The 20,997-nt window shown below is 42.1% G+C and overlaps 1 protein-coding gene across 2 annotated transcripts in view; it reads left to right on the top strand.

The window, feature by feature from the left end:
- WDTC1 (WD and tetratricopeptide repeats 1) overlaps positions 1 to 20,997 on the top strand; it is a 57,609-nt gene that overhangs the window by 18,692 nt on the left and 17,920 nt on the right. For both annotated transcript variants that reach the window (XM_033955815.1, XM_033955814.1), the window contains 9 exons: positions 818 to 864; positions 4,223 to 4,334; positions 6,515 to 6,702; positions 8,731 to 8,913; positions 10,396 to 10,490; positions 12,295 to 12,410; positions 13,751 to 13,823; positions 14,370 to 14,466; positions 19,604 to 19,777. In XM_033955815.1, coding sequence (XP_033811706.1) covers positions 818 to 864; positions 4,223 to 4,334; positions 6,515 to 6,702; positions 8,731 to 8,913; positions 10,396 to 10,490; positions 12,295 to 12,410; positions 13,751 to 13,823; positions 14,370 to 14,466; positions 19,604 to 19,777 — 1,085 coding nt within the window. The remainder of the gene's footprint in view (positions 1 to 817; positions 865 to 4,222; positions 4,335 to 6,514; positions 6,703 to 8,730; positions 8,914 to 10,395; positions 10,491 to 12,294; positions 12,411 to 13,750; positions 13,824 to 14,369; positions 14,467 to 19,603; positions 19,778 to 20,997) is intronic.

The following is a 20,997-nucleotide window of genomic DNA, read 5'->3' on the forward strand; positions in this document are numbered from 1 at the left end:
TGTTTGGTGCAAAACTGTATGGCACATGATTCCATATACAACATCAAGACCACTTTGATCCACCCAACAATCGCTTCTTGCAGTGCCCTCTATTAGGCAATTATTTTTTGGCACCACTCATAAAACAATATTTACAGTGGTAGCCCCAACGTTGTGGAATGCACTTCCATTTGCTCTTAGGCGTGAATCCAAACCTCTCCAAATTCAAATCAATGCTTCACTTTAAAGAATCATAAGCGACCTAGATCTTGAACTTATCCTTTACATTGCAGCTTGCCATTTTGTTTTTCCCTTCCCTACCTCATTTTTATTTTAGCAATATAACCCTTCCTTTTGCCCTCTTGTGTGTGTTGTAGTTCACGAAACTTGTCTACAATTCTGTTTTTTGGTTTTATTTGAAAAAAATTTTTATTAGTTTTATTTGAAATTTTTTTTTGTTATTTTAACACAAAACACAACATTCAGAAGCATAGCCCAAATAAAACAAATGATAAGAAAGTCTATCGCATTGTTCTTCGCACAAACCATAAAGACTCAAAACCAGATCACTACTACCCCCCACCCCCAGCACTCCAGTGTCAAAAGTTCAGGAGAGCACTTCGGCCTCAATGGGATAAGTTGTCCCAAACAGGCACCCAAATAGCCCCAAATCTACTCCAACTTCTTTTTTTTTTTTTTTTTTAATCTTTAAAGATGTATACAATGTTGAAAACCATTTTGACAATGAAAAGCAGTATATCAAGCCTTAATAAACTTGAAACTTGTGGATGTGTAACACAAGGGATCCCTGTAACATTCTGTTCCTTTGCCTCTTCAGGGTCATGCAGGATGTGTAAACTGCTTGGAATGGAACGAAAAAGGAGAGTAAGTGTTACTATAGCATATTCCCTTTTCATTCTTTCTCCCTTGATGATGACTCGTCCAGTGCAATAGGTGAAACATTCTAGACCAGTGGTTCCCAAATCTGTCCTGAGGGCTCCCCGGCCAGTCAGGTTTTCAGGATTTCCACAATGAATATTCATGATAGAGATTTGAATGCACTGCCTCCAATGCATCTCAATTGGCTGCCAGATGTTGGTAAGTCGCCTACCGCCATCTGCAGTTGGGACGCGCTCAAGAATCGGGCCCTCAATGAAGGTACCCAGATGAGGCCTTGGTCAGATTGCATTATGTATTTCAGTGCATGCCGTGGTATACACAAATCAGCTACTCAGCAATCAATTTTTCCAAAGACCCTTCACTCAAATACTTTCATAGATATAATATTGGTCTCTATGGATAATTCTCTGAACATTTAAAGAACATTTCATAGACCTCGGCGGTACCTTCTGTATATAGTAAACTTTCCTCTATACAGAATAGTGGTACCAAAGATCGTCATCAGTCTCACAATCAGTAGTATACTTATATATTCTAATTAAGATATATTAGTACTCATCTCAGTCTACGCGGGTGGGGGTTGGCACTCTGACATAGAAACTATGTTTCGCCCTAATCGGGCTTTATCAAGGATAATCCCCCTGCAAAATATAAATATAGTCTCAGTATAGTGCTATTTTAAGATAAATGTCTTAAATATTAGTTCATAAATAAGTTAAATATAAATATGTATATAGGTACTCAAGCGCCCCGTGTTCAATGCTTTATCCGCTAGGGAACATGGCTGCGGCATTCCTCTCTTTTATTTCAGACTTAATCATATGATGAAGACATAATATGTATACATAAACGTCACTAGTTCTACCCAATCACTATAGTCTGCAGATATTCAAACTAATGTCATCCACTCGATTTCAGTATTAAGACGCCATGGTTTAACACTACACAAGGCACACAGCTCAACAAAGCTTGCAATCTGTTTTGTAAACCCACTTGGCCGCTGCAGAACTATTGAATAGGTGGTCACTTTTTTCTGACTAGAACTCCCAATTTTTTACTGGCAAAATGCTATAGAACCTCTTGTGGTCCCATGTTAATATAACCTTGACTTTTTTTGAGTAGTGGTCATTAAACACAAGGTGTTGGTGACTTGCCTGAACGTCTTGTGTCCCAGTTTTGCAGTTACTAGGCCACTCTTGTCAAAACACAGTTCTAGAAAAGCTCTTTATCAGTTATTGCTATGATCTAGCAGGCCTGAAGCACTGACATGTTCTGTCCCTGCTTTAACCAGCATTCTGCTTCTCTGAGAAAGCAGGATGAGAGGATGCACTGTTTGTAGAAAGCAAGATTGCTCATGACATTAATTTAACCGCTGAACCAGCTCGGCTTGGATTACCTTGCGATTCGAATCTGTGGAAAAAAAAAAATTTCCCCTCTTGAGGAAGCACTGAGTTGTGAAATAGAGAATGACATGGTGACAAAATTTGTCACCGTTCCCGTCCCCGCAGATAACCGCGGGAAATAATCCTATGTCATTTTCTAGTGCCTATTTCAGCCTCAGTCCTTCTACACCAGCATTCTTCAAAGCAAAGCTTGAGAGTCAGTGGTTGTGGCCATTCATACTCTGATTCTTATGGGAGCCAAGGATAATGAAGCCATTGTGACATCACTGATGTGATTGGCTCTTAGGCACTGGTGGAATGAGGCATTATGACATCACAATATCTGCTCTGGATACCAGAGACTGTCATTCTGTAGTGTCTGTTTCAACCTCAGTCCTTCTACACCAGCATTCTTCAAAGCAAAGCTTGCGGGTCAGTGGTTGTGGCCATTCATACTCTGATTCTTATGGGAGCCAAGGATAATGAAGCCATTGTGACATCACTGATGTGATTGGCTCTTAGGCACTGGTGGAATGAGGCATTATGACATCACAATATCTGCTCTGGAATGTTGCTGCTCAATCTCAACATTCTTCAAAGCAAAGCTTGTGGGTCAGTGGCTGTGGCCATTCATACTCTGATTCTTCCCTCTCTCCTTAAAGAATGACATGAAGATGGTTTCCCGCGGTTATCCGTGGGGACGGGAACGGTGATGAATTTTTTCACCGTGTCATTCTCTATTGTGAAACTCAAGTTGGGGAGGGGGAAGACTCGTATTTTACGGAGTTAGGAATGTTTTAATCGAGCATTAGCACTTTCAACATAGATGCCTGTTTTGTGACCCATTATCGACACCACTGTAAGCAGATAAGTGGGCATTTGTTTTCTACGTTGTGAATTATATCTTGACTGTGGTGGAACAGACATTATAGTTGCAATGATGGTCTGATGGCAGCCTATGTATAGTTCACTTCATGTTTGAACATTTAATAGGTTGTGGGGCTGAGCACTGCAAATTATTTTTAAAATATTTTATGTATAAACTGTGATTTGGATAGGTATTAATTTTCAATGGTCATATCTTGGATACCACTTGTTTTTATCAACATTTTTTATTATATTTAAGCTACCTTTCTGAAGACTGCATGGCATCACTCCACCACCACCAATTTTCTTGTGTCCCTACTGACACACAGTTTGGAGGCTCTTAACAAAACATACAGCAGTTCTGACCATCTGGAACTCAGCACCAAATTATATAAGAGAAATTACATCCCTTGATAAATTTAAAAGTAACTTGAAGGCCTTTCTTTTTAAAGACGCTTTCAGTATATAATAGTTCTTCTAAGGACAGTAATGGAAATCAGTTCCTTGCCATTTTTTAATCATTTTAGCCTATTTTACAAAATACTAGACTATTTTATTGTTCCCCTTCCTTTTGTTTTGGTCCTTCTCTCCCTCTTTTTCTTTATACAAATTGTATTTCTGCCCTTTTCCATCCTGTATCGGTAAGTTAATGTTTGTAGCATCATTTGTAATTTGTTTTTATCCCAGGAAAAGCAGGCAGGTATTCTCACAAGTGGGTGACGTCATCCGACAGAGCCTCGATGCGGACGCCTCACAAGCAGACTTGCTTGAAGAAACTTGAAGTCACCCATTTGTGAGAATAGCTGCCTGCTGTCACTGGATAACAACTGTTACGGTAAGTAACTGTGCTTTATCGTACGCTCTTTTTATACTTTGTTTTTATATTATGTAAAACCGCTTTGAATTCTGATAAGGTGGTATATCAAACGCTTTGAATTCTGATAAGGTGGTATATCAAATAAACCTGAAACCTGTGTATCCCAGTAGCGGGTTCGTTCTACCTCGAACTTGTTTTACAGCTTGGTTGTATTTTTGGAAAGTTTTCCCGCATATCTTTGCCTCTAAAATTATGCTTTACTCCATCTTTCTTTCAGTTTACTAGCATCTGGCTCTGATGACCAACATACTATCGTCTGGGATCCCTTCCATCATAAGAAGTTGCTGTCCATGCACACTGGCCACACAGCAAACATCTTCTCCGTCAAGGTGAGCAGGAGCTAAAAGTGACAAAAGGAAGCTCCTGTACAGTAAGAGATTGGAGAAACTGGTCCTCTTCTCCCTTGAAAAGAGGAGACTGAGAGGGGACATGATCAAAACATTCAAAATACTGAAGGGAATAGACTTAGTAGATAAAGACAGGTCGTTCACCCTCTCCAAGGTAGAGAGAACGAGAGGGCACTCTAAAGTTAAAAGGGGATAGATTCCGTACAAACATAAGGAAGTTCTTCTTCACCTAGAGAGTGGTAGAAAACTGGAACGCTCTTCTGGAGGCTTTAGTCTAACATACTCTATTTGATCCTAGATGCTTGCATGGCAAAATCAAGGATAGGAAAAATGCTACACTATAGTAGATCAAAAATAATCCAGACCATCCAGGAGAACCTTGAAATACCCATCACTATACATATTCTCTAGGCTTTAAGGAAATGGATGAATATGTATGGGACCATGAAGATGTGGGAGAGAAACTTGGATGAAATTCATTGTGTTTGTATATGTATTGAAGTAAAGTAAGAACATAAACATGGCCTCTGCCGAGTCAGACCATGGGTCCATCATGCCCAGCAGTCCGCTCCCGCGGCGGCCCCCCCAGGTCCATGACCTCTAAGTGATCCTATACCTAAAACATTCTATTCCTTAATCCTTTAATATCCTGTAGTGTAACCCTCTAACTATACCCTTCAATCCCCTTTTCCTTCAGGAAATCATCCCATTTTGAAACCCAAAATCGTGCTCTGCCCTACCACCTCCTCTGGTGCACATTTCTATCAGCTTGATAGAAATGTGCACTTTTTGGGCTGATATGGGGACTTTTAATTCATAAATTTACTTTCTGTGCAGATGTTGCAGACCATCAGAATGTGTGATCGAAACATGTGTGGGTGTTGTATGAGTAAATGCTGTTTTAACTGGAGCCAGTGCAAAGGTGGTAGGGCATCATAGGTGAACCTACAGCCTTATGCTTCCTCTCATGATTAAACTCAACAATCACGATCAAAACACAGACCTTATGAAAATGCAGCTTAAAGTATGTGCCTCTGACAGCTGCACAAATTCAAAGAACCTTTATTTTACTTTGACTGCCTGATCTTCCCTAATGTTTGGGGCCTGCTTCCATTGTAATAGCATTTTGACAAATCCAATCTAGGGTTGCATCATACACAGTCTTAATTTCATATGTTTCAAAAAAAAGCATTTGCTTTCATGATCTCTTAGGCAACATGAACCTTCACAACTATGTAGAAATTTCTGCCCTTTTTCTTGAACAAGGTTCATCGAAGAGCAAAACATACAACTACCAATTACCACCCCTCCCCCCCCCAAAAAAAAAAAATCTGAAGTACCAATGGACACACTATCTTTCAGTAGTGCCAAGTCTGGACTTGCTCTCAAGGAGTCCATAAAAGTTGAAAGCTTTTTCTGAACATGTGCATATCTTTACTCTTGCATCACTTCCTTAACCCTTCAGTCTGTCAAAGCTATACACTTCTCCCTCCGAATCTGCGGGTTTAGTACCCAGAAATTCAGTTATTTGCTTTTTTTTTTTTTCTTTTGGCCCGGATCTCCCCCTTGTTTTTTAAGACAGAAATGCTGTGTCCCGGACCTCCCCAGACCTTACCCGGTGGTCTAGCAGTGACGCAGGGCAGGAGTGATCTTCCTACTCTCCTGTCCCATGCAGAGCCGTCATCAAAAATAGCTGCCATGAGTTCCCATGGTCTCACGAGACTACAACAGGAACTCACAGCAGCCATTTATGATGACGGCTCTGCACGGGGCAGGAGCATAAGAAGTTCGCTCTTGCCCCGCATCAGCGCTAGACCGCCAGGTAAGGTCTGGGGGAGGTCCGGGATGCAGGAGGGAGGCGGGGGTGGGTCAAAGTCGGCCTTAAAAGTTATCTGCAATTTTTCCATATTCGCGGGCCGGCTCTGTCCCTAACCCTCGCGAATATGGAGGGAGAAGTGTAAATGGCTTCAACCAAAGAGGCTGACAGGAGGGTTTATGTGACTGACTTATCTTGCTGTCCATGGAGAACTTCCCTTACATGTAAACAATTCTGCTTTCCCCCACACCATTCCTTGTGTAGCATGCATGTTCAGATCCTTGAATGTAAGTAACCTAGTCTTGATATTGTTGCTTGCCTGTGTCTTTGGTTGTCCTTTTCCTAGTTCCTGCCACATGCTGGTGATAGAATCCTAATCACAGGTGCGGCCGACTCCAAAGTGCATGTACACGATCTGACTGCTAAAGAAACGATCCACATGTTTGGAGATCACACGAACAGGGTGAAGCGTGTTGCCACAGCACCAATGTGGCCTAACACTTTCTGGAGTGCAGCAGAGGATGGGCTGATCAGGTGAGAAGTTTTTGCATCAAGTGAGTCTGGTTTTGTTTTGCTTCCTCTCCAGACCTATCTATACTGCCTTATGCTCTGCACGCTTTTTTGTAAACCTAGAATCTGGCAACTTCTCCCTAGAATTAAGAACTAGGCATATCCTCTAAATGGGTGGTTATTTGAACCTGTTAGATTTCATGGAATAGCTTATTCTTGTACAATCCCACTTTATTCCTGGACCAATAGGTTCCTGTATTTTTCCGGGGCTCTTTTTCTTCAAAATTGTCACCCCTGGTGGCCATCTTGGATTTTTCCCAATTTTTTAATTTTAAGTATATTTTCGTACTTCCCAGCTACATTTTTGCAAGAAAACTTCATAGATGGCTTCTTCAGGTCAGGATGGGATGAATTCATGTCTCATTTGCGGTAGATGGCCTTCAGATGTGCAGCTGTGTTCCACGTACACTGTGGCTCATGAGGGGTGCAAGGCTTGCCCAGATTTGGTGCCTTCAACCTCCAGGGAGGGTCTTCTAATACCTTCTGCCCTGACTTGCACGAAAATGGTGTTGGGGGAACCTGGGGAGCGCATTGGCAACGTTTCAACGAAACGCAAGCGCGTTTCTGGTGAGAAACCTCACTAATTCTCCAAACAGTCCAAACCTGATGTGCAGAGGTCAGCTCTCACCGCAGAGGATGGATTTTCCCCGGAATTTGTGAATATGCTTTATCATTCGTACATGGTTAAGTCTCTGCCTGTTTCTCTTCTGCTGGCCCCTGTGCCCATTATGGGGACCCTGCCATGCAAGACCAAGGCCTCTTCTCTTGTCTTCCTTCAGGTGTGCCAGCAGGTAAGCTGGCTGTGCCTGCAGTTGTTTTTCCAAGACGCTTTCTATTCCTCTGCTTTTGCCGAGAGGTACTGCAGTGGTTGCAGATGTGGCAAACTTGAATGGATCTCCAGGATCCAGATCGTTGTGGAGCCCCGGATTTGGGAGACAATTCTACTGTGCACCAATTTTATTTTATTTTTTTCAAGCACACACACCTTGTTGATTTGATCTCTGAATTAGAGAGCTGAACGGGGACGACGGGAATTGGGATGTTGGCAATTATCAGCACCGATTTGGCTTGTTAAACAAATTGCATGTGCAAATCTGCGCTATTTATGGTGCTGTATACAGAATTTGGGCCTAAATGTATTTCTGGCTGAGATATGAAGACTTGTTTTTCTTCAAGAAGCCAGTGGAACGGCCTCTGTATGCCACTGGAGTTGGTGTCTGTTTGTTTAAAACAGTTCATAAGAACATAAGCAGTGCCTCTGCTGGGTCAGACCAGAGGCCCAGCAGTCCGCTCACGTGGTGGCCATCAGGTCCAGGACCTGGATAGTAATCCTCTATCTATACCCCTCTATCCCCTTTTCCTTCAGGAAATCATCTAATCCCTTCTTGAATCCCAATACCGTATTCTGACCTATCACACCCTCTGGAAGCGCATTCCAGCATCCACCACCCTTTGGGTGAAGAAGAACTTCCTAGCATTGGTTCTGAATCTGTCCCCTCTTAACTTTTCCGAATGCCCTCTCGTTCTTGTAGTATTCGAAAGTTTGAAGAATCTGTCCCTCTCCACTTTCTCTATGCCCTTCATGATCTTGTAAGTCTCTATCATGTCCCCTCTAAGCCTTCTCTTCTCTAGGGAAAAGAGCCCCAGTTTCTCTAGTCTTTCAACATATGAAAGGTTTTCCATACCTTTTATCAATCTCGTCGCTCTTTTCTGTACCCTCTCAAGTATCGCCATATCCTTCTTAAGATATGGCGACCAATATTGGATGCAGTACTCCAGATGCGGGCACATCTCGATACTTCACAACTGTAAAGCAATTACTAGTGTGTAAGTGGCTGAATTTTAAAGAAATTGGCAATATCTGATACCTGTATTGGTCTGAAGGGAGCGGCTCTCAAAAGCTGATCTCAAATGTATTAGAATAACAAAGTTAGCCACTGTATAGTATATCTAAATCTTCCTGCATATTTTTCTTTCTGAACTACCCTGTAGGCAGTATGACCTCCGAGAGAGCAGCAAGCGCTCTGAAGTGCTAATTGATCTGACAGAGTACTGTGGACAGCTGGTAGAGGCAAAGTGCCTCACTGTCAATCCCCAAGACAACAACTACCTAGCAGTGGGAGCCAGTGGGCCCTTCGTTCGGATCTATGACATCCGCATGATCCATAACCACAGGTGAAAGCAGACCACCTTTAAGCCTTCAGCATTTGTTTTTGAGCAGCGAGTTCCCTTAGACCTCGAAGCACAAAAGCTGTTCCATACCAGTATAAAGCAGTCTTGCTGGCAGGAAAACCCTCCTCCTGATGCACACAAGGATTCCTGGGAGGGGTCTTAGGTGTCAGAGTCAATTGGAGCCTTTGCCCCTCCCCAGTGCATGTCAGGATGCACCGGGAAAGGGAAGGCTTACCATCTTGAAGAGGCATGTCTGCTGGCTGACGGGAGTGGGCATTCCTCCTGCCAAACTTAAAAAAAAAAAAGTACAGCAGGGGCTTTGGGGCTTCCCCTGCCGCTCAGCTGTTTACAAGTGTTTAATGTGGATATTTAATTGTTGAGGTATTCAGTTCAGTGCTGTAAAAGCAGGTGCTTTGTAAAGCAATGTTTCTCAAGCCAGACCTGGAGTTACCCCCTTGCCAGTCAGGTTTTTAGGATATCCACAATGAATATACATGGGAAAGATTTGCATACAATGGAGGCCAAATATTGCAATCTCATGCCTATTCATTGTGGATATCCAGAAAACCTGACCGGCAAGGGGGTACTTCAGGACTGACTTGAGAAACATTGTTGTTGTTTTTTTTGTAAATCTTTATTCATTTTTTGATTCTTACAACAAGTGAATTAAACATAATACAAACAATTTTCACATATCACTTGTATTTACAATCAAATATTCTTGTAAGATAAAATAAATACCCCCTTTTTATCAATAATCCTAATTCCATATAATATACATACATTTCCCACCCCAACCCCACATATATGCTACCCATGTGCTAAGATATCTGATCATTAGAGTAATTAGTCAATGGTCCCCATATTTTTTTTAAAATTATGAAGATTCCCTTGTTGTAACGCTAACATCTTTTCCATCTTATATATGTGACAAACTGAATTCCACCAAAATGTATAATTTAATTTAGTATAATCAAAATTGGAGAAACACTGTTGTAAAGCATTCTAATGATTTGTTTTCTCTGTGTTATATTTTGTGTTCTAAGAGGGTCTTATTACAAACTGCTCACTTGTCCTTTGACCTATAGTTAACTATATAAATAATTCCTATATCTAGATTAGACTAAATTTTATGGGCTGGTCTAGTAGTTTAGCAGCAAATGCATTTGCTCAATAGAAGACCAAGATTAAATTTTCCCAACAGATGGGAAGGGGAGAGCGTACCGCAGCCTCAGTGACCCTGGGCAAGTCACCTAATTCCCCCATTGCCCCAGGTACATTAGATTGTGAGCCCACCAGGACAGGGAAAACTGTTTGAGTACCTGAATAAATTCATATAAACTGTTCAGAGAACGGTATAGAAAATTGAATAAAATAAATTTGCTAGCCAGAGAGCTGAGGGACAAAAGAACTAGGAGAGCTTTATTCCCCTCCCAACCTAGAACAGATCTCATCCTGTTTGGGGGTTTTTTTCCCCCTCTTTAGGAAAAACCTAAAGCAGAGTCCTTTGACTGCAGTCCACACTTTTTGTGACAGACAGAAACCCATCCCAGATGGAGCTGCACAGTACTATGTAGCAGGTGAGATTGCCATTGTCACCATGCCTGCTTTGCAATTTTTAATCAGATTGGGGGAGGGGGGTGTTGTACTTGAATCTGTTAAAACTTTTTTTATTTAAATTTATATACCACCTAAGCTCTATGCGGTTTCTAAGTAACAAACATTCATAAAATTAAAGTGACATCCAACCACCATTATCTACATTTAAGATCTTGTCCACATACGACATACATTGTTTTCTGCAGCCTGCAAGCAGGCAGTAATGAACACCCCACATGTAACTTGATATAAAAAAGCTGTCAAGCAGCTAATAAATGTGTTTACCGAGACCTCAAACACCCGAGACACTACTTGAACTGATTTCATGTCCTTACTAGGGTGACGTATTCATCATAGGTCTTGTTTGATTTTTTAATGCAGACTATGATACCGTATTGTATCTATATGGTGCTGTACATAATAAATAATTTAGAAGAGCACTTAGCTTGTGGCCCGATGGCTACCCAGCCGTTTTTCCATTGATCACTTAGTAATGAACATCCTGCATAAAAATGTTTCAAAAATTGGAACAAATGGAACGTACTGCAACCTCCTACATATAAGTGTCAACAAACAACTGAGTTTTTAGTAATTTCTTGAATTTAGGGCAGTCTGTACATAGCCTTAATTGTCCAACCAAAGCATTCTGTAAGGTCACTCCGGCCACTGGAAACGTTTTAGATTTTGTGGCCAATAACATACTCCCCTTTCCATGTTAGCTATTACCGTATTTTCACGCATATAACGCGTGCGTTATACACGATTTTACAAACCGAGTATAACCATGCGTGTTATATTCGTGAGCGCGTTGTACAATTTTTTTTTTTACATAGTTCCCCCCCCCCCGACGTCCGATTCACCCCGCAGGACCGCTCGCACCCCCACCCCGAAGGACCACTCACACCCCCACAGCCTCCCCACCCCCCCCATCAAGGAGAAGCTGCCTACCGTTGTCCTGCTGCTTCCTCTGCCGGCGGTCCCGCCCCTTCTCTGAGCCCTGCGTTTGCGCTGCTTCCTCTTCCGGCGGTCCCTCCCTTTCTCTGATGTCAGAAAGGGTGGGACCGCCGGAAGAGGAAGCGGAGCATGAAGGATGCGCTAGTTTGGGACATCAGGGCTTTATACCCTAGAGCAGGGGTAGGCAATTCCGGTCCTTGAGAGCCGGAGCCAGGTCAGGTTTTCATGATCTCCACAATAAATATGCATGAGATAGATTTGCATCTCAAGGAGGCAGTGCATGCAAATCATCTCATACATATTCATTGTGGAGATCCTAAAAAACCGACCTGGCTCCGGCTCTCGAGGACCGAAATTGCCTACCCCTGCCCTAGAGCAGAGTTTCTCAACCCAGTCCTCGAACACCCAGCAACAGAAAAAGTGAGAGATGTTGATTTGTAAATAGAAAGCAGACAGATGGACAAAGCAATGAAAGCAGTGGAATGTTTATTCAGAACAGAAGCAATAAAGCAGTGCCTGATGTGGCTAGTTGGGTCTCAGGATGCCCACAATGAATATGCATGGTATAGAAATCTCATGCATGTTTATGGATATCCTGAGAAGCTGACTAACTGGGGGGTACCCCGAAGACTAGGTTGAGAACTACTGCCCTAGAAATGTGCAGATGAATCCAGCACTTAAAGATTACATTAATAACATAATTGTGCTTCTACCTCGCCCCCTCCCTACCTCTCCCAGTCCATGTGCCCTTAGCTGGCTGCCAAGCTTTAGAAAATACAGTGTAACACATGCTGTGTTAAAATAACTTGGCTACATCTCGTTTCTCTGTAGGACACCTTCCTGTGAAACTGCCTGACTATAACAACCGTCTGCGTGTCCTAGTAGCTACATATGTGACTTTCAGCCCAGATGGGACAGAATTGCTAGTTAATATGGGAGGCGAGCAGGTAGGAACTCATGGTAGTAAAGAGTGACCTATCCATGTAGAAAAGGGAAAGGGAAGACTTGGCATGCAGCTACATTATTTTTTGTTTTAAAAGGGGGGAGGGATTCTCACTGCCCTGTGAGGTGGGCAAAGGGAAGTTGGACTCATTTCCCTCCTCCTACCTCCTATGTTGCCAGCACCTTGGAACAGTACTTCAGAGGACCTGTTCTATGTCCCTTGGTGCCCTGTTGTGCCTTCTACAGGTTCTCTATTCTATTTTCTACTTTAATCACTATTTATAAAGTGATTACTTGACTCTTCACATCAAAAGCATCTGGGAACTTAACCACCTCAAGATAGAAGGAAAGGGTGCTGGTGGTGTGGAAGAAATTGAAGGACAACAGTTCAAGCTGCCTGTATGACTCTGAAAGTCCGTTTGCCCTGAAGAAGCATGAAACGTTGGCTAAAAAAGGACTATATAAGACTAAAACGTAACTGAAAGGTCTGATTATAGCAAGCTTAAGTTGTAGAGAATATGGGTCCCATATAACAATTAATGTGTCGATGAGTCACTTTTGATTAAAGTTGGGGGGGTTTTTATGCCGCTGTGGGCATAGGTGGTTGAGCTAAAGCAAAAGCTCGCCTGAGACCTGAGGCTTTTTTTTTTTTTTTCTTCTTATAGTGACTCTTAGTCGAACGGTGGGGAGGTTTGGATTAATTTGAATTTTTGTATTTCCTCCACTTAACTCTTGAGTTTGTGTGGAATAATCTCATGCATTTTTGCTGTGGAAATCTTGCAAACTCAACTAAGTTGTGTGACCATTGAGGACTGTGCCCTACGTCTTGTCCCTACCACTTCAGGCTTCAAGGGCCACAACTCACTTGGGTTTTCAATATTTCCACAACAAATAAGCATAAGATTGATTTACGTGTGTATTTGCTTCCGTTGTTGTATGCATATACATACATTTTCATTGTGGAAATCTTGAAAATCTGAACTGGGTTGCTGCACTGCCCTCGGACTGAGCTTTTTTCCCTAGAGCAGGAGTGAGAAAGATTTTAGCAGTTTAGGACTAGGAAGAAATTACTGTGCAGAGCTGACTGCATCTGCACAGGGTTCTTTTACTTTCCCCTGAATTGTTGGGGAGTCAAGAGGTTGGATGTAACACAATAAAGAGCGTGTCTTTGCTCCTACTTCCCCAGGGTTAAAGCCAGATATTAATGCTAGAGGGATTTTTGCATTACACACAAAATAGGTAGATTGGATGGGCCTCATCTTTATCTGATCATGGTTTATTTCTGTGGCTTTTTCATTTCTTGCTCTAAATTTTTTTCTTTTGTTTGTTGGTTTTTTTTTTTAAGGTATATTTATTTGACCTGACATTTAAACAGCGACCATACACTTTTCTCCTGCCAAGGAAGTGCCATTCTATTGGTGAGTGAAATATGTTGAGGGGTGGGGGAGGTGAATATTAAAAGAGGCACCCCATTTCCCGTCCTCAAATCCCCCCTTCTCCTCCCCCAGTGATACTCTCCACCCCGCCCCACCAGTACTCACCATTACTCTCCCAACCCAACTATATCCAATTGGAGAGACTTTCTTTTGAAAGAGAACGTTTTGTTTGGCTTGACCCTGTAGTGTATCAGAAGGGTTACTGGTACCATAGAAGCCAACAAAATTATTGGTGGAGCTAAACCCAACAAACAATCTCTCCCTGAACATAGTCAAGGAATTTGTTTAATTATTTGGGGGTGATCAGACCCCATGATTGGTGGTAGTGGAATACAGATGTTAAGTAGAGCCATTTAGTTCTCACGCAGAGCTGTGAAGTCCTTGATTTGTGCTAATCCAGGGTTAGTTAATATTCTAGTTTGTATGATTTTTTTTGTGTGTGTGTGTGTGTTGCTTTCTGTTGTAAGGTATAGTAAGCCTGTTCCTTTTGATATGGTTTAGAACTTCTTTTCCTCTTTGTAATCCCAGAAATACAGAATGGAAAAACCTCAACCAATGGTGTGTCAAATGGAATCCATCTTCATAGCAATGGATTCAGATTGGCAGAAGGAAAAGCACATATAAGGTAAGGAGACCATTACAATGGCAAGCTTGTCTGGTTAATATGTTCCATTTTCTTTACAAAATAATCCAATAAAAGCAATGAAAAAGAACTCTGTTTTTTCTTTCTTTATTTTTTAATAGTCAAATACATAAAAAATTTAAAATAATGATATAGATCATACATACTTTCTTGTACATACCATATTTATTGCTCCATTAGACGCACCTGACCATAAGACGCACCCTAGATTTAGAGGAGGAAAACGAGAAAAAAACCATTCTGAACCAAATTCTCCCTGCCAGGCTGTGCACCCAACCCCACACTTCTTGCCAGGCTCTGTACCCTGTCCCCCCTCTGGTGGTCTAGTGGTAGGCCGGGACAGGGCAGGCAGGCAGGCAGGTAGGTATAGGAGACAGGGTGGGTAGGCAGGCAGGCAGCAGGAAAGCCCCGGCCTCTCCCTCCTCCCTATTTTTAATTGGGCAGGCAGGCAAGCCCCGGCCTCTCCTACCCCATCCCTACCCCCCAGGCAGGCAGCAGGCAGGCCCCGGCCCTCTTCCTCCCCCCCGCATACCTTTTTTTAACTTCTAGCGCCTTCACTTGCTGAGAGCGGTGCACAAGGCTGGCTGGCTGCCTAGTCCCCGCCGCTTCCCCCTAGAACAGCAGATGCGGCTGCCACCTCTTCTGTTCTCTTGCGGCATAGCGGCACACCAGGTTGGCTGCATGGTCTGCCGCTATACCGTGAGAGAACAGAAGAAGAGGCTGCCCCATCTGCTGTCTGTTCTCGGGAAAGCGGCGGAGACCAGCTAGCCTTGTGCGCCGCTCGCAGGGAGGAAGCTACGTCCAGCAAGTGAGGGTGGCAGCATTAAAATAAGGTAACCGGGGGGAGGGGGGCGGCGGCATTTTAGGTATTCGCTCCATAAGACGCATCCTTATTTCAACCCACTTTTGGGAGGAAAAAGTGCGTCTAATGGAGCAAAAAATATGGTATATATAGTGCTCCCCTGGTCATTCGTGGTATTTTCCGACCATGAAGGGGAGGCAAGAGAGGACAGCTGGAGAGGCAGGAGAGAGCAGCTCCTGATTGGTGAGGCCTGACTTTAGTACAGGAAGAGGCGGTCAGAGCATACAACGAGTGATTTCTTTTTCTTTCTTTTTTTTAAATTCTTTATTCAGTTTTAATTCTTGCAACAAGTGTACAATATTCAATCAGATAATTCGTACAAATCACTTGACATTCTAATAATTATCCCAGGACAAGCAGGCAGCATATTCTTAACTGATGGGTGACGGCACCCCGGTAATGAACCAGTACCTCCTCAGAAGAGCTAGGGATTTTATTCCAAGTACTTCCTCATACCAAGAAAGATAGGAGGTCTTCAACCAATTCTCAACCTCTGTGCTCTCAACAAATACTTGGTCAAGGACAAATTTGGCATACTGTCTTTAACAACCTCATATCCCCTCCAAGAGAATGACTGACTGACTGCTCTCGAGATTTCATGGAAGCATATATACACATCCCTATTCTGCAAGTTCACAGGCCCTATCTGTACTTTTGAATAGGCCAGCATCATCTTCCATCAGCACCCAGAGTGTTAACAAAGTATTTAGTTGTAGTGGCTGCAACACTCTGCTCATACAGCTTTTACATGTTCCCCTATCTGGATGACTGGTTGATAAAAGCATCATCACCTCAAGTAGTCCAATCAGCCACTGACCTAATGTTACATGTATTACAACTTCTAGGATTTTCACTCTGCTACAAAGTCCTATCTCCAAATAATCTAGACTCTGGAATTCATAAGGGCTCACTCAGCAGGAATTAGACACTCAACATCACCTTTTTCCATACCATTACAACTTGACAACTAAGGCAGCTGTAACCTCATTTGCATGACTGCATCTAAGAGCTCCTCAATGCACTCTAGCCCCTCAGTGGTTGCAGGCTAGCTCTCGCAGCATCTCCTGGTTGCCTCCCCACTCAATCTCTTCAGTGGCAATTACTTCTAAGAACCCTGTTCAGAGGCTTTTATTTCATGTTCCTCTGCATCAGAAAGTACTATCAACAGATGCCGCCCATGTATCCATGAGGATCTCACCTGGCCAGCCTTCACACTCGGGATTCTTGGAGTCTACAAGTGAGATCCCTCCATATCAACTTTGTACAACAAGCTTCTGACCGCACATACGTTGCTTTCTCGCTTTCTCTGTTCATGAATGGACTCATTATGTCAACGCCTCTTCTAGTTGCTTGGGACCTACATGTTATCCTCGCCACTTGATGAAGCTGCCATTTGAACCATCTGCAACTTCATCTCTCAAACACCTCATTTACACAGTAGTCTCCCTTTGTATCATATCTGCTCGCCAAATCAGAGACTTCTACTCTCTCAACTACCTAATCAACCTTACTCAACATTTTTTTATGATGAAGTTTTTTTTCTTCTTACTCAGCTTAAATACCTATCAGCAGTAGTCTCGGATTTTCATCTCAACCAATCTATACCATTACCTGCGTTTTACCCCGAACCACATTTCTCATCCTGTGAAAGCTGCACTTCTCTCACTGCCCTGTCTTCACTTACTGTCTATACTCGGGCTGGGCTACCACTTGAGGGTCATGTTACAGCAAACAAAGTACAAACCAGGGCAGCCTCAGTAGCTCACTTTGTTCCACTCCCACTGAGGACATTTATTGAAGCAAGCTCTCAGTCCTCGGTCCATACTTTCACATCCCACTTGTGTCTGGAGACTAATTCCAGACAGGATAGTCAATTCAGTCAAGCAGTTCTACAATGTTTATTCTGTTTAGTCGCCAACTTCCCTCCATCCCTTTCTTAGAAGCTAGGGAGTCCCATCTGTGAGAATAATGCTGCCTGCTTGTCCTGGATTAAAGCACAGTTGCTGACCTGTAACAGGTGTTATCCAGAGACATCAGACAGATATTCTCATAACCCTCTCACCTCCCCTAGTTGGCTTCTTAGCTTGTTTACTGAACTGATAGTCCTGCGGGCCGATGTTGGGTAGGAAGACATACGCGCATGCATGGTACAAGTGGTCTCAAGACTTCTAAGAACTTTAAAGTGAAAGTACACCTGCACTGTCTGTACCATGGCTCTGTGGTTGACATTGCCCATCTGTGAGAATATCTGCCTGCTGTCCCTGGATAACACCTGTTACAGGTAAGTAAATGTGTATTATACAAAGCTTGTTTCTCTAGTATTACCCTGTTTTATCAACTACTATGCCATGACGCATTTTCTGCTGAAATGTATTCTTTTTGCAGTAGTGTATGGTCCACAGAGCAAAAAAAAAAAAAAAAAGAAACTGGAACTGGAACTGATGATGATCTTTTTTTATTATTATTATTTTTTAATAAAATCTTTATTCATTTTTACAACTTAACAACAAGTGAATCAAGAAATAACATTTGATCTTAAAAACATCACTTGATTTTCTATTACATCCATCGTAAATTAATGAAATTTATCCCCTTCCCTCCCTATCATTCCATATACATTCACTTATATTATACAATATATATTTTTTAATTATTCATCCAAATTGTTTAGAAAGAATCACCCCCCCCCACCCTACCCCCTCATTATCAATTATATTATTACGGGAAAAATGTTATTTATTCATTAAAATAATTTGCCAATGGCCCCAAACATCTTGAAATTTATACGTAGGGGGAGGGGAGGGTAGAAAGTTTCTTTATTGGGTTTATTAATAGATAAGAATACAATATTTATATGATATTTTGAATTAAATTACTTGTGGGAAGAGTGGGTGGGGAGGGAATAAATTTATGTATGTAAAATCATAATTGGATGAATTTCAAGTAATGTGTCAAAATTTCAAATGGTGTAATATTGTGTACTTGATGTAAGATGAAAAATGAATAAAGAATTTGAAAACAAAAAAAAAAAAGAAGTTTACTAAAATGTCCATTCTGTGTGGCTAGTGCTCTTTCCATCTTATAAATATGGCATAAAGAATTCCACCAGAAATTGTAGTTTAATCTACTCCAATTCTTCCAATTAAATGTAATATGTTGAAAGGCGACTCCAGTCATAATTAGCAAAAGCCTGTTATTTTTTTAGGATATTTGACTCTTTGCCCTCATTGACATGCCAAATAAAATAGTATCATATGATAGGGCTTCCGGATTCTCTAATAAAGAATTTATTTGGCCCCATATTGATTTCCAGAAAGCCAAAATAAATGGACAATAAAATAATAAATGGACAATAAAATAAGTGATCTAAAGTCCCTGCTTCAAGATGACAGTGCCAACATCTATTAGACTTAGAGCTATCTGATTTTTGTAAACAAACAGGGGTCCAGAATGCTCTATGTAACAGAAAAAACCAAGTTTGTCTCATAGATGCAGACACACTACATCTCATCCTCCAAGACCAAATTCGTGGCCATTGAGACGCAGTAATTTGATGCTTGATCTCAATGCTCCAAATGTCCCGAAGACCAGTCCTTGTTTTTTTATTCATGAATCCAGATATCAATTTATACCACTGTGCGACCTGGTGTCCCAGGAAGTCCACCTTAAAGCATAAGAATTCTAAACTAAATTGATTATTAAGATTTTTCCATTCAGGGAACCCCATTCAAGATGATGATCTTGATTAGACGGCATCGCTTTGATCGACTACGATTACTCTTAACACAGTATTTTGTTTTGCTCATTCTTTAATTGTAGCTTATAGCAGTACTGGACCTCGGAAGAAGGTCTTTTATAACCGAAACACAGCCCATGTCTGGTCTACGTATACCACAAACCTTTTACTGTGTATTTTATATTGGTTCCTCAATCTGCACCTTGTTCAAATAAAGACTTCATCAAGGTCTTCAGTTCCACAGTTTTTCTTCTTGTTTTTGCTCTGCTGTTTTTCGTGTGGAATTTCTGTGCTGGACTGCTTGTTTTCTGCCCAGAGCAAAAATAAATTGCATTTTAAATAGTATGGCAGAGGATTGCACCTCTTTCTGGGAAGACAAGCAACACTAAGCAGAATTTTTAGTTTAACCATGCTGTCTGGTCTCCATCATTGGCATGACTTCCATTTTTCCTGCCTTCAGTTTGCTCTTTGGCTGCTTTTGATGTAGAGAACATTTTTAATCTCCTCCCTTCTGCTTGCAGCTCACAGATGGAGCTTCCTCCCCACCTGGAGAAAGTGAAACAACGAGCCAATGATGCCTTTGCCCGCCAGCAGTGGAGCCAAGCCATTGAACTGTACAGCCAAGCTGTTCAGAAAGCCCCCAGCAGCGCTATGCTTTATGGAAACCGTGCTGCAGCCTATATGAAGCGCAAGTGGTAAATGGCATGGGGAGGGAATGTGGGAACAAGTGACCAGAGCTAAACATAGTACCTAGAATTGCCTTTTGGATCACAATTGTTAGGTTGATGTGTGCCATTCCTTTTCTTCTAGGTGAAAGTGGTATAGAAATATTCCTAGATTTCATGATTAAACCAAATTTAAGTCTTCCAGGTCACTTGGTGAGTGGGCATGGAGAACTGATCAGGTGATCTTGAAGATTGTCAACTTTTCAGGATATCTGCAATGAGCATGTAGGAGATTAAAATCTACATATGGATATTTTTACTGGGACAATTTTGGGGAAGCCCTAGTTTGGGTTTTTACATTTTTTTTCCCAATGGGGTTTTTTCCCAATGGGGTGCAGGGTTCCTCCTTCCCTCCCACATACCACCTACATACACTTCACATCAGAACTGGCTTTGCTATAGGGCAGGGGTAGAGAACTCTGGTCCTCGAGAGCCGTATTCCAGTCAGGTTTTCAGGATTTCCCCAATGAATATGCATTGCAAGCAGTGCATGCAAATAGATCTCATGCATATTCATTGGGGAAATCCTGAAAACCCGACTGGAATACGGCTCTCGAGGACCGGAGTTCCCTACCCCTGCTACAGGGGATTGTAAGGCATATTATATAGTATTCTTTGCAAATTATTCCTCCACAAGCATTTTAAGTATCTCAGATGGTGCTCTGTCCAATATTCACACAAGTAGCAGATAGAAAATGACCATGTTGAATACAACTCCAGAAATTCATACTAACGGGCTCTCTTCATAGACAAGATTCGACATCTTCAGCTATGCCTCATGCGTCAAGGGACACTTTATGTAGGAAAGCTAAGAGGCATAAACATTCTCCCCTTCTAGGCTTGGCAGGGCATCTTCCCAGATGTCCACCTTCTCGATGCACCATGGATCGCACTCCATTGCTGTAGATCATGTCTCCTCTCAGACACTCCTCAACAACCATCTCCCACACCAGACAACCAGCATTGATTGTCTCTTCTGGTGCAAATGCTGACTCTACAGGAGGAGATATGGGCTTTGCTCAAACAGCTCTCGGGACTAATGCAGATACAATCTTGCAGGCTTTAAAGATATCCAGCCCAGCCTGAAGATATACATTGAGACATCGACAGAGGATGAGGTCATGCACGCCTGCTTAAGCATCAAGGTCGTGGACATCGTGTATTTAGACTTTAGTAAGGCTTTTGATAGT

This window comes from Geotrypetes seraphini, chromosome 8 (genome assembly GCF_902459505.1).
Source record: "Geotrypetes seraphini chromosome 8, aGeoSer1.1, whole genome shotgun sequence".
Classification (NCBI taxonomy): domain Eukaryota; kingdom Metazoa; phylum Chordata; class Amphibia; order Gymnophiona; family Dermophiidae; genus Geotrypetes; species Geotrypetes seraphini.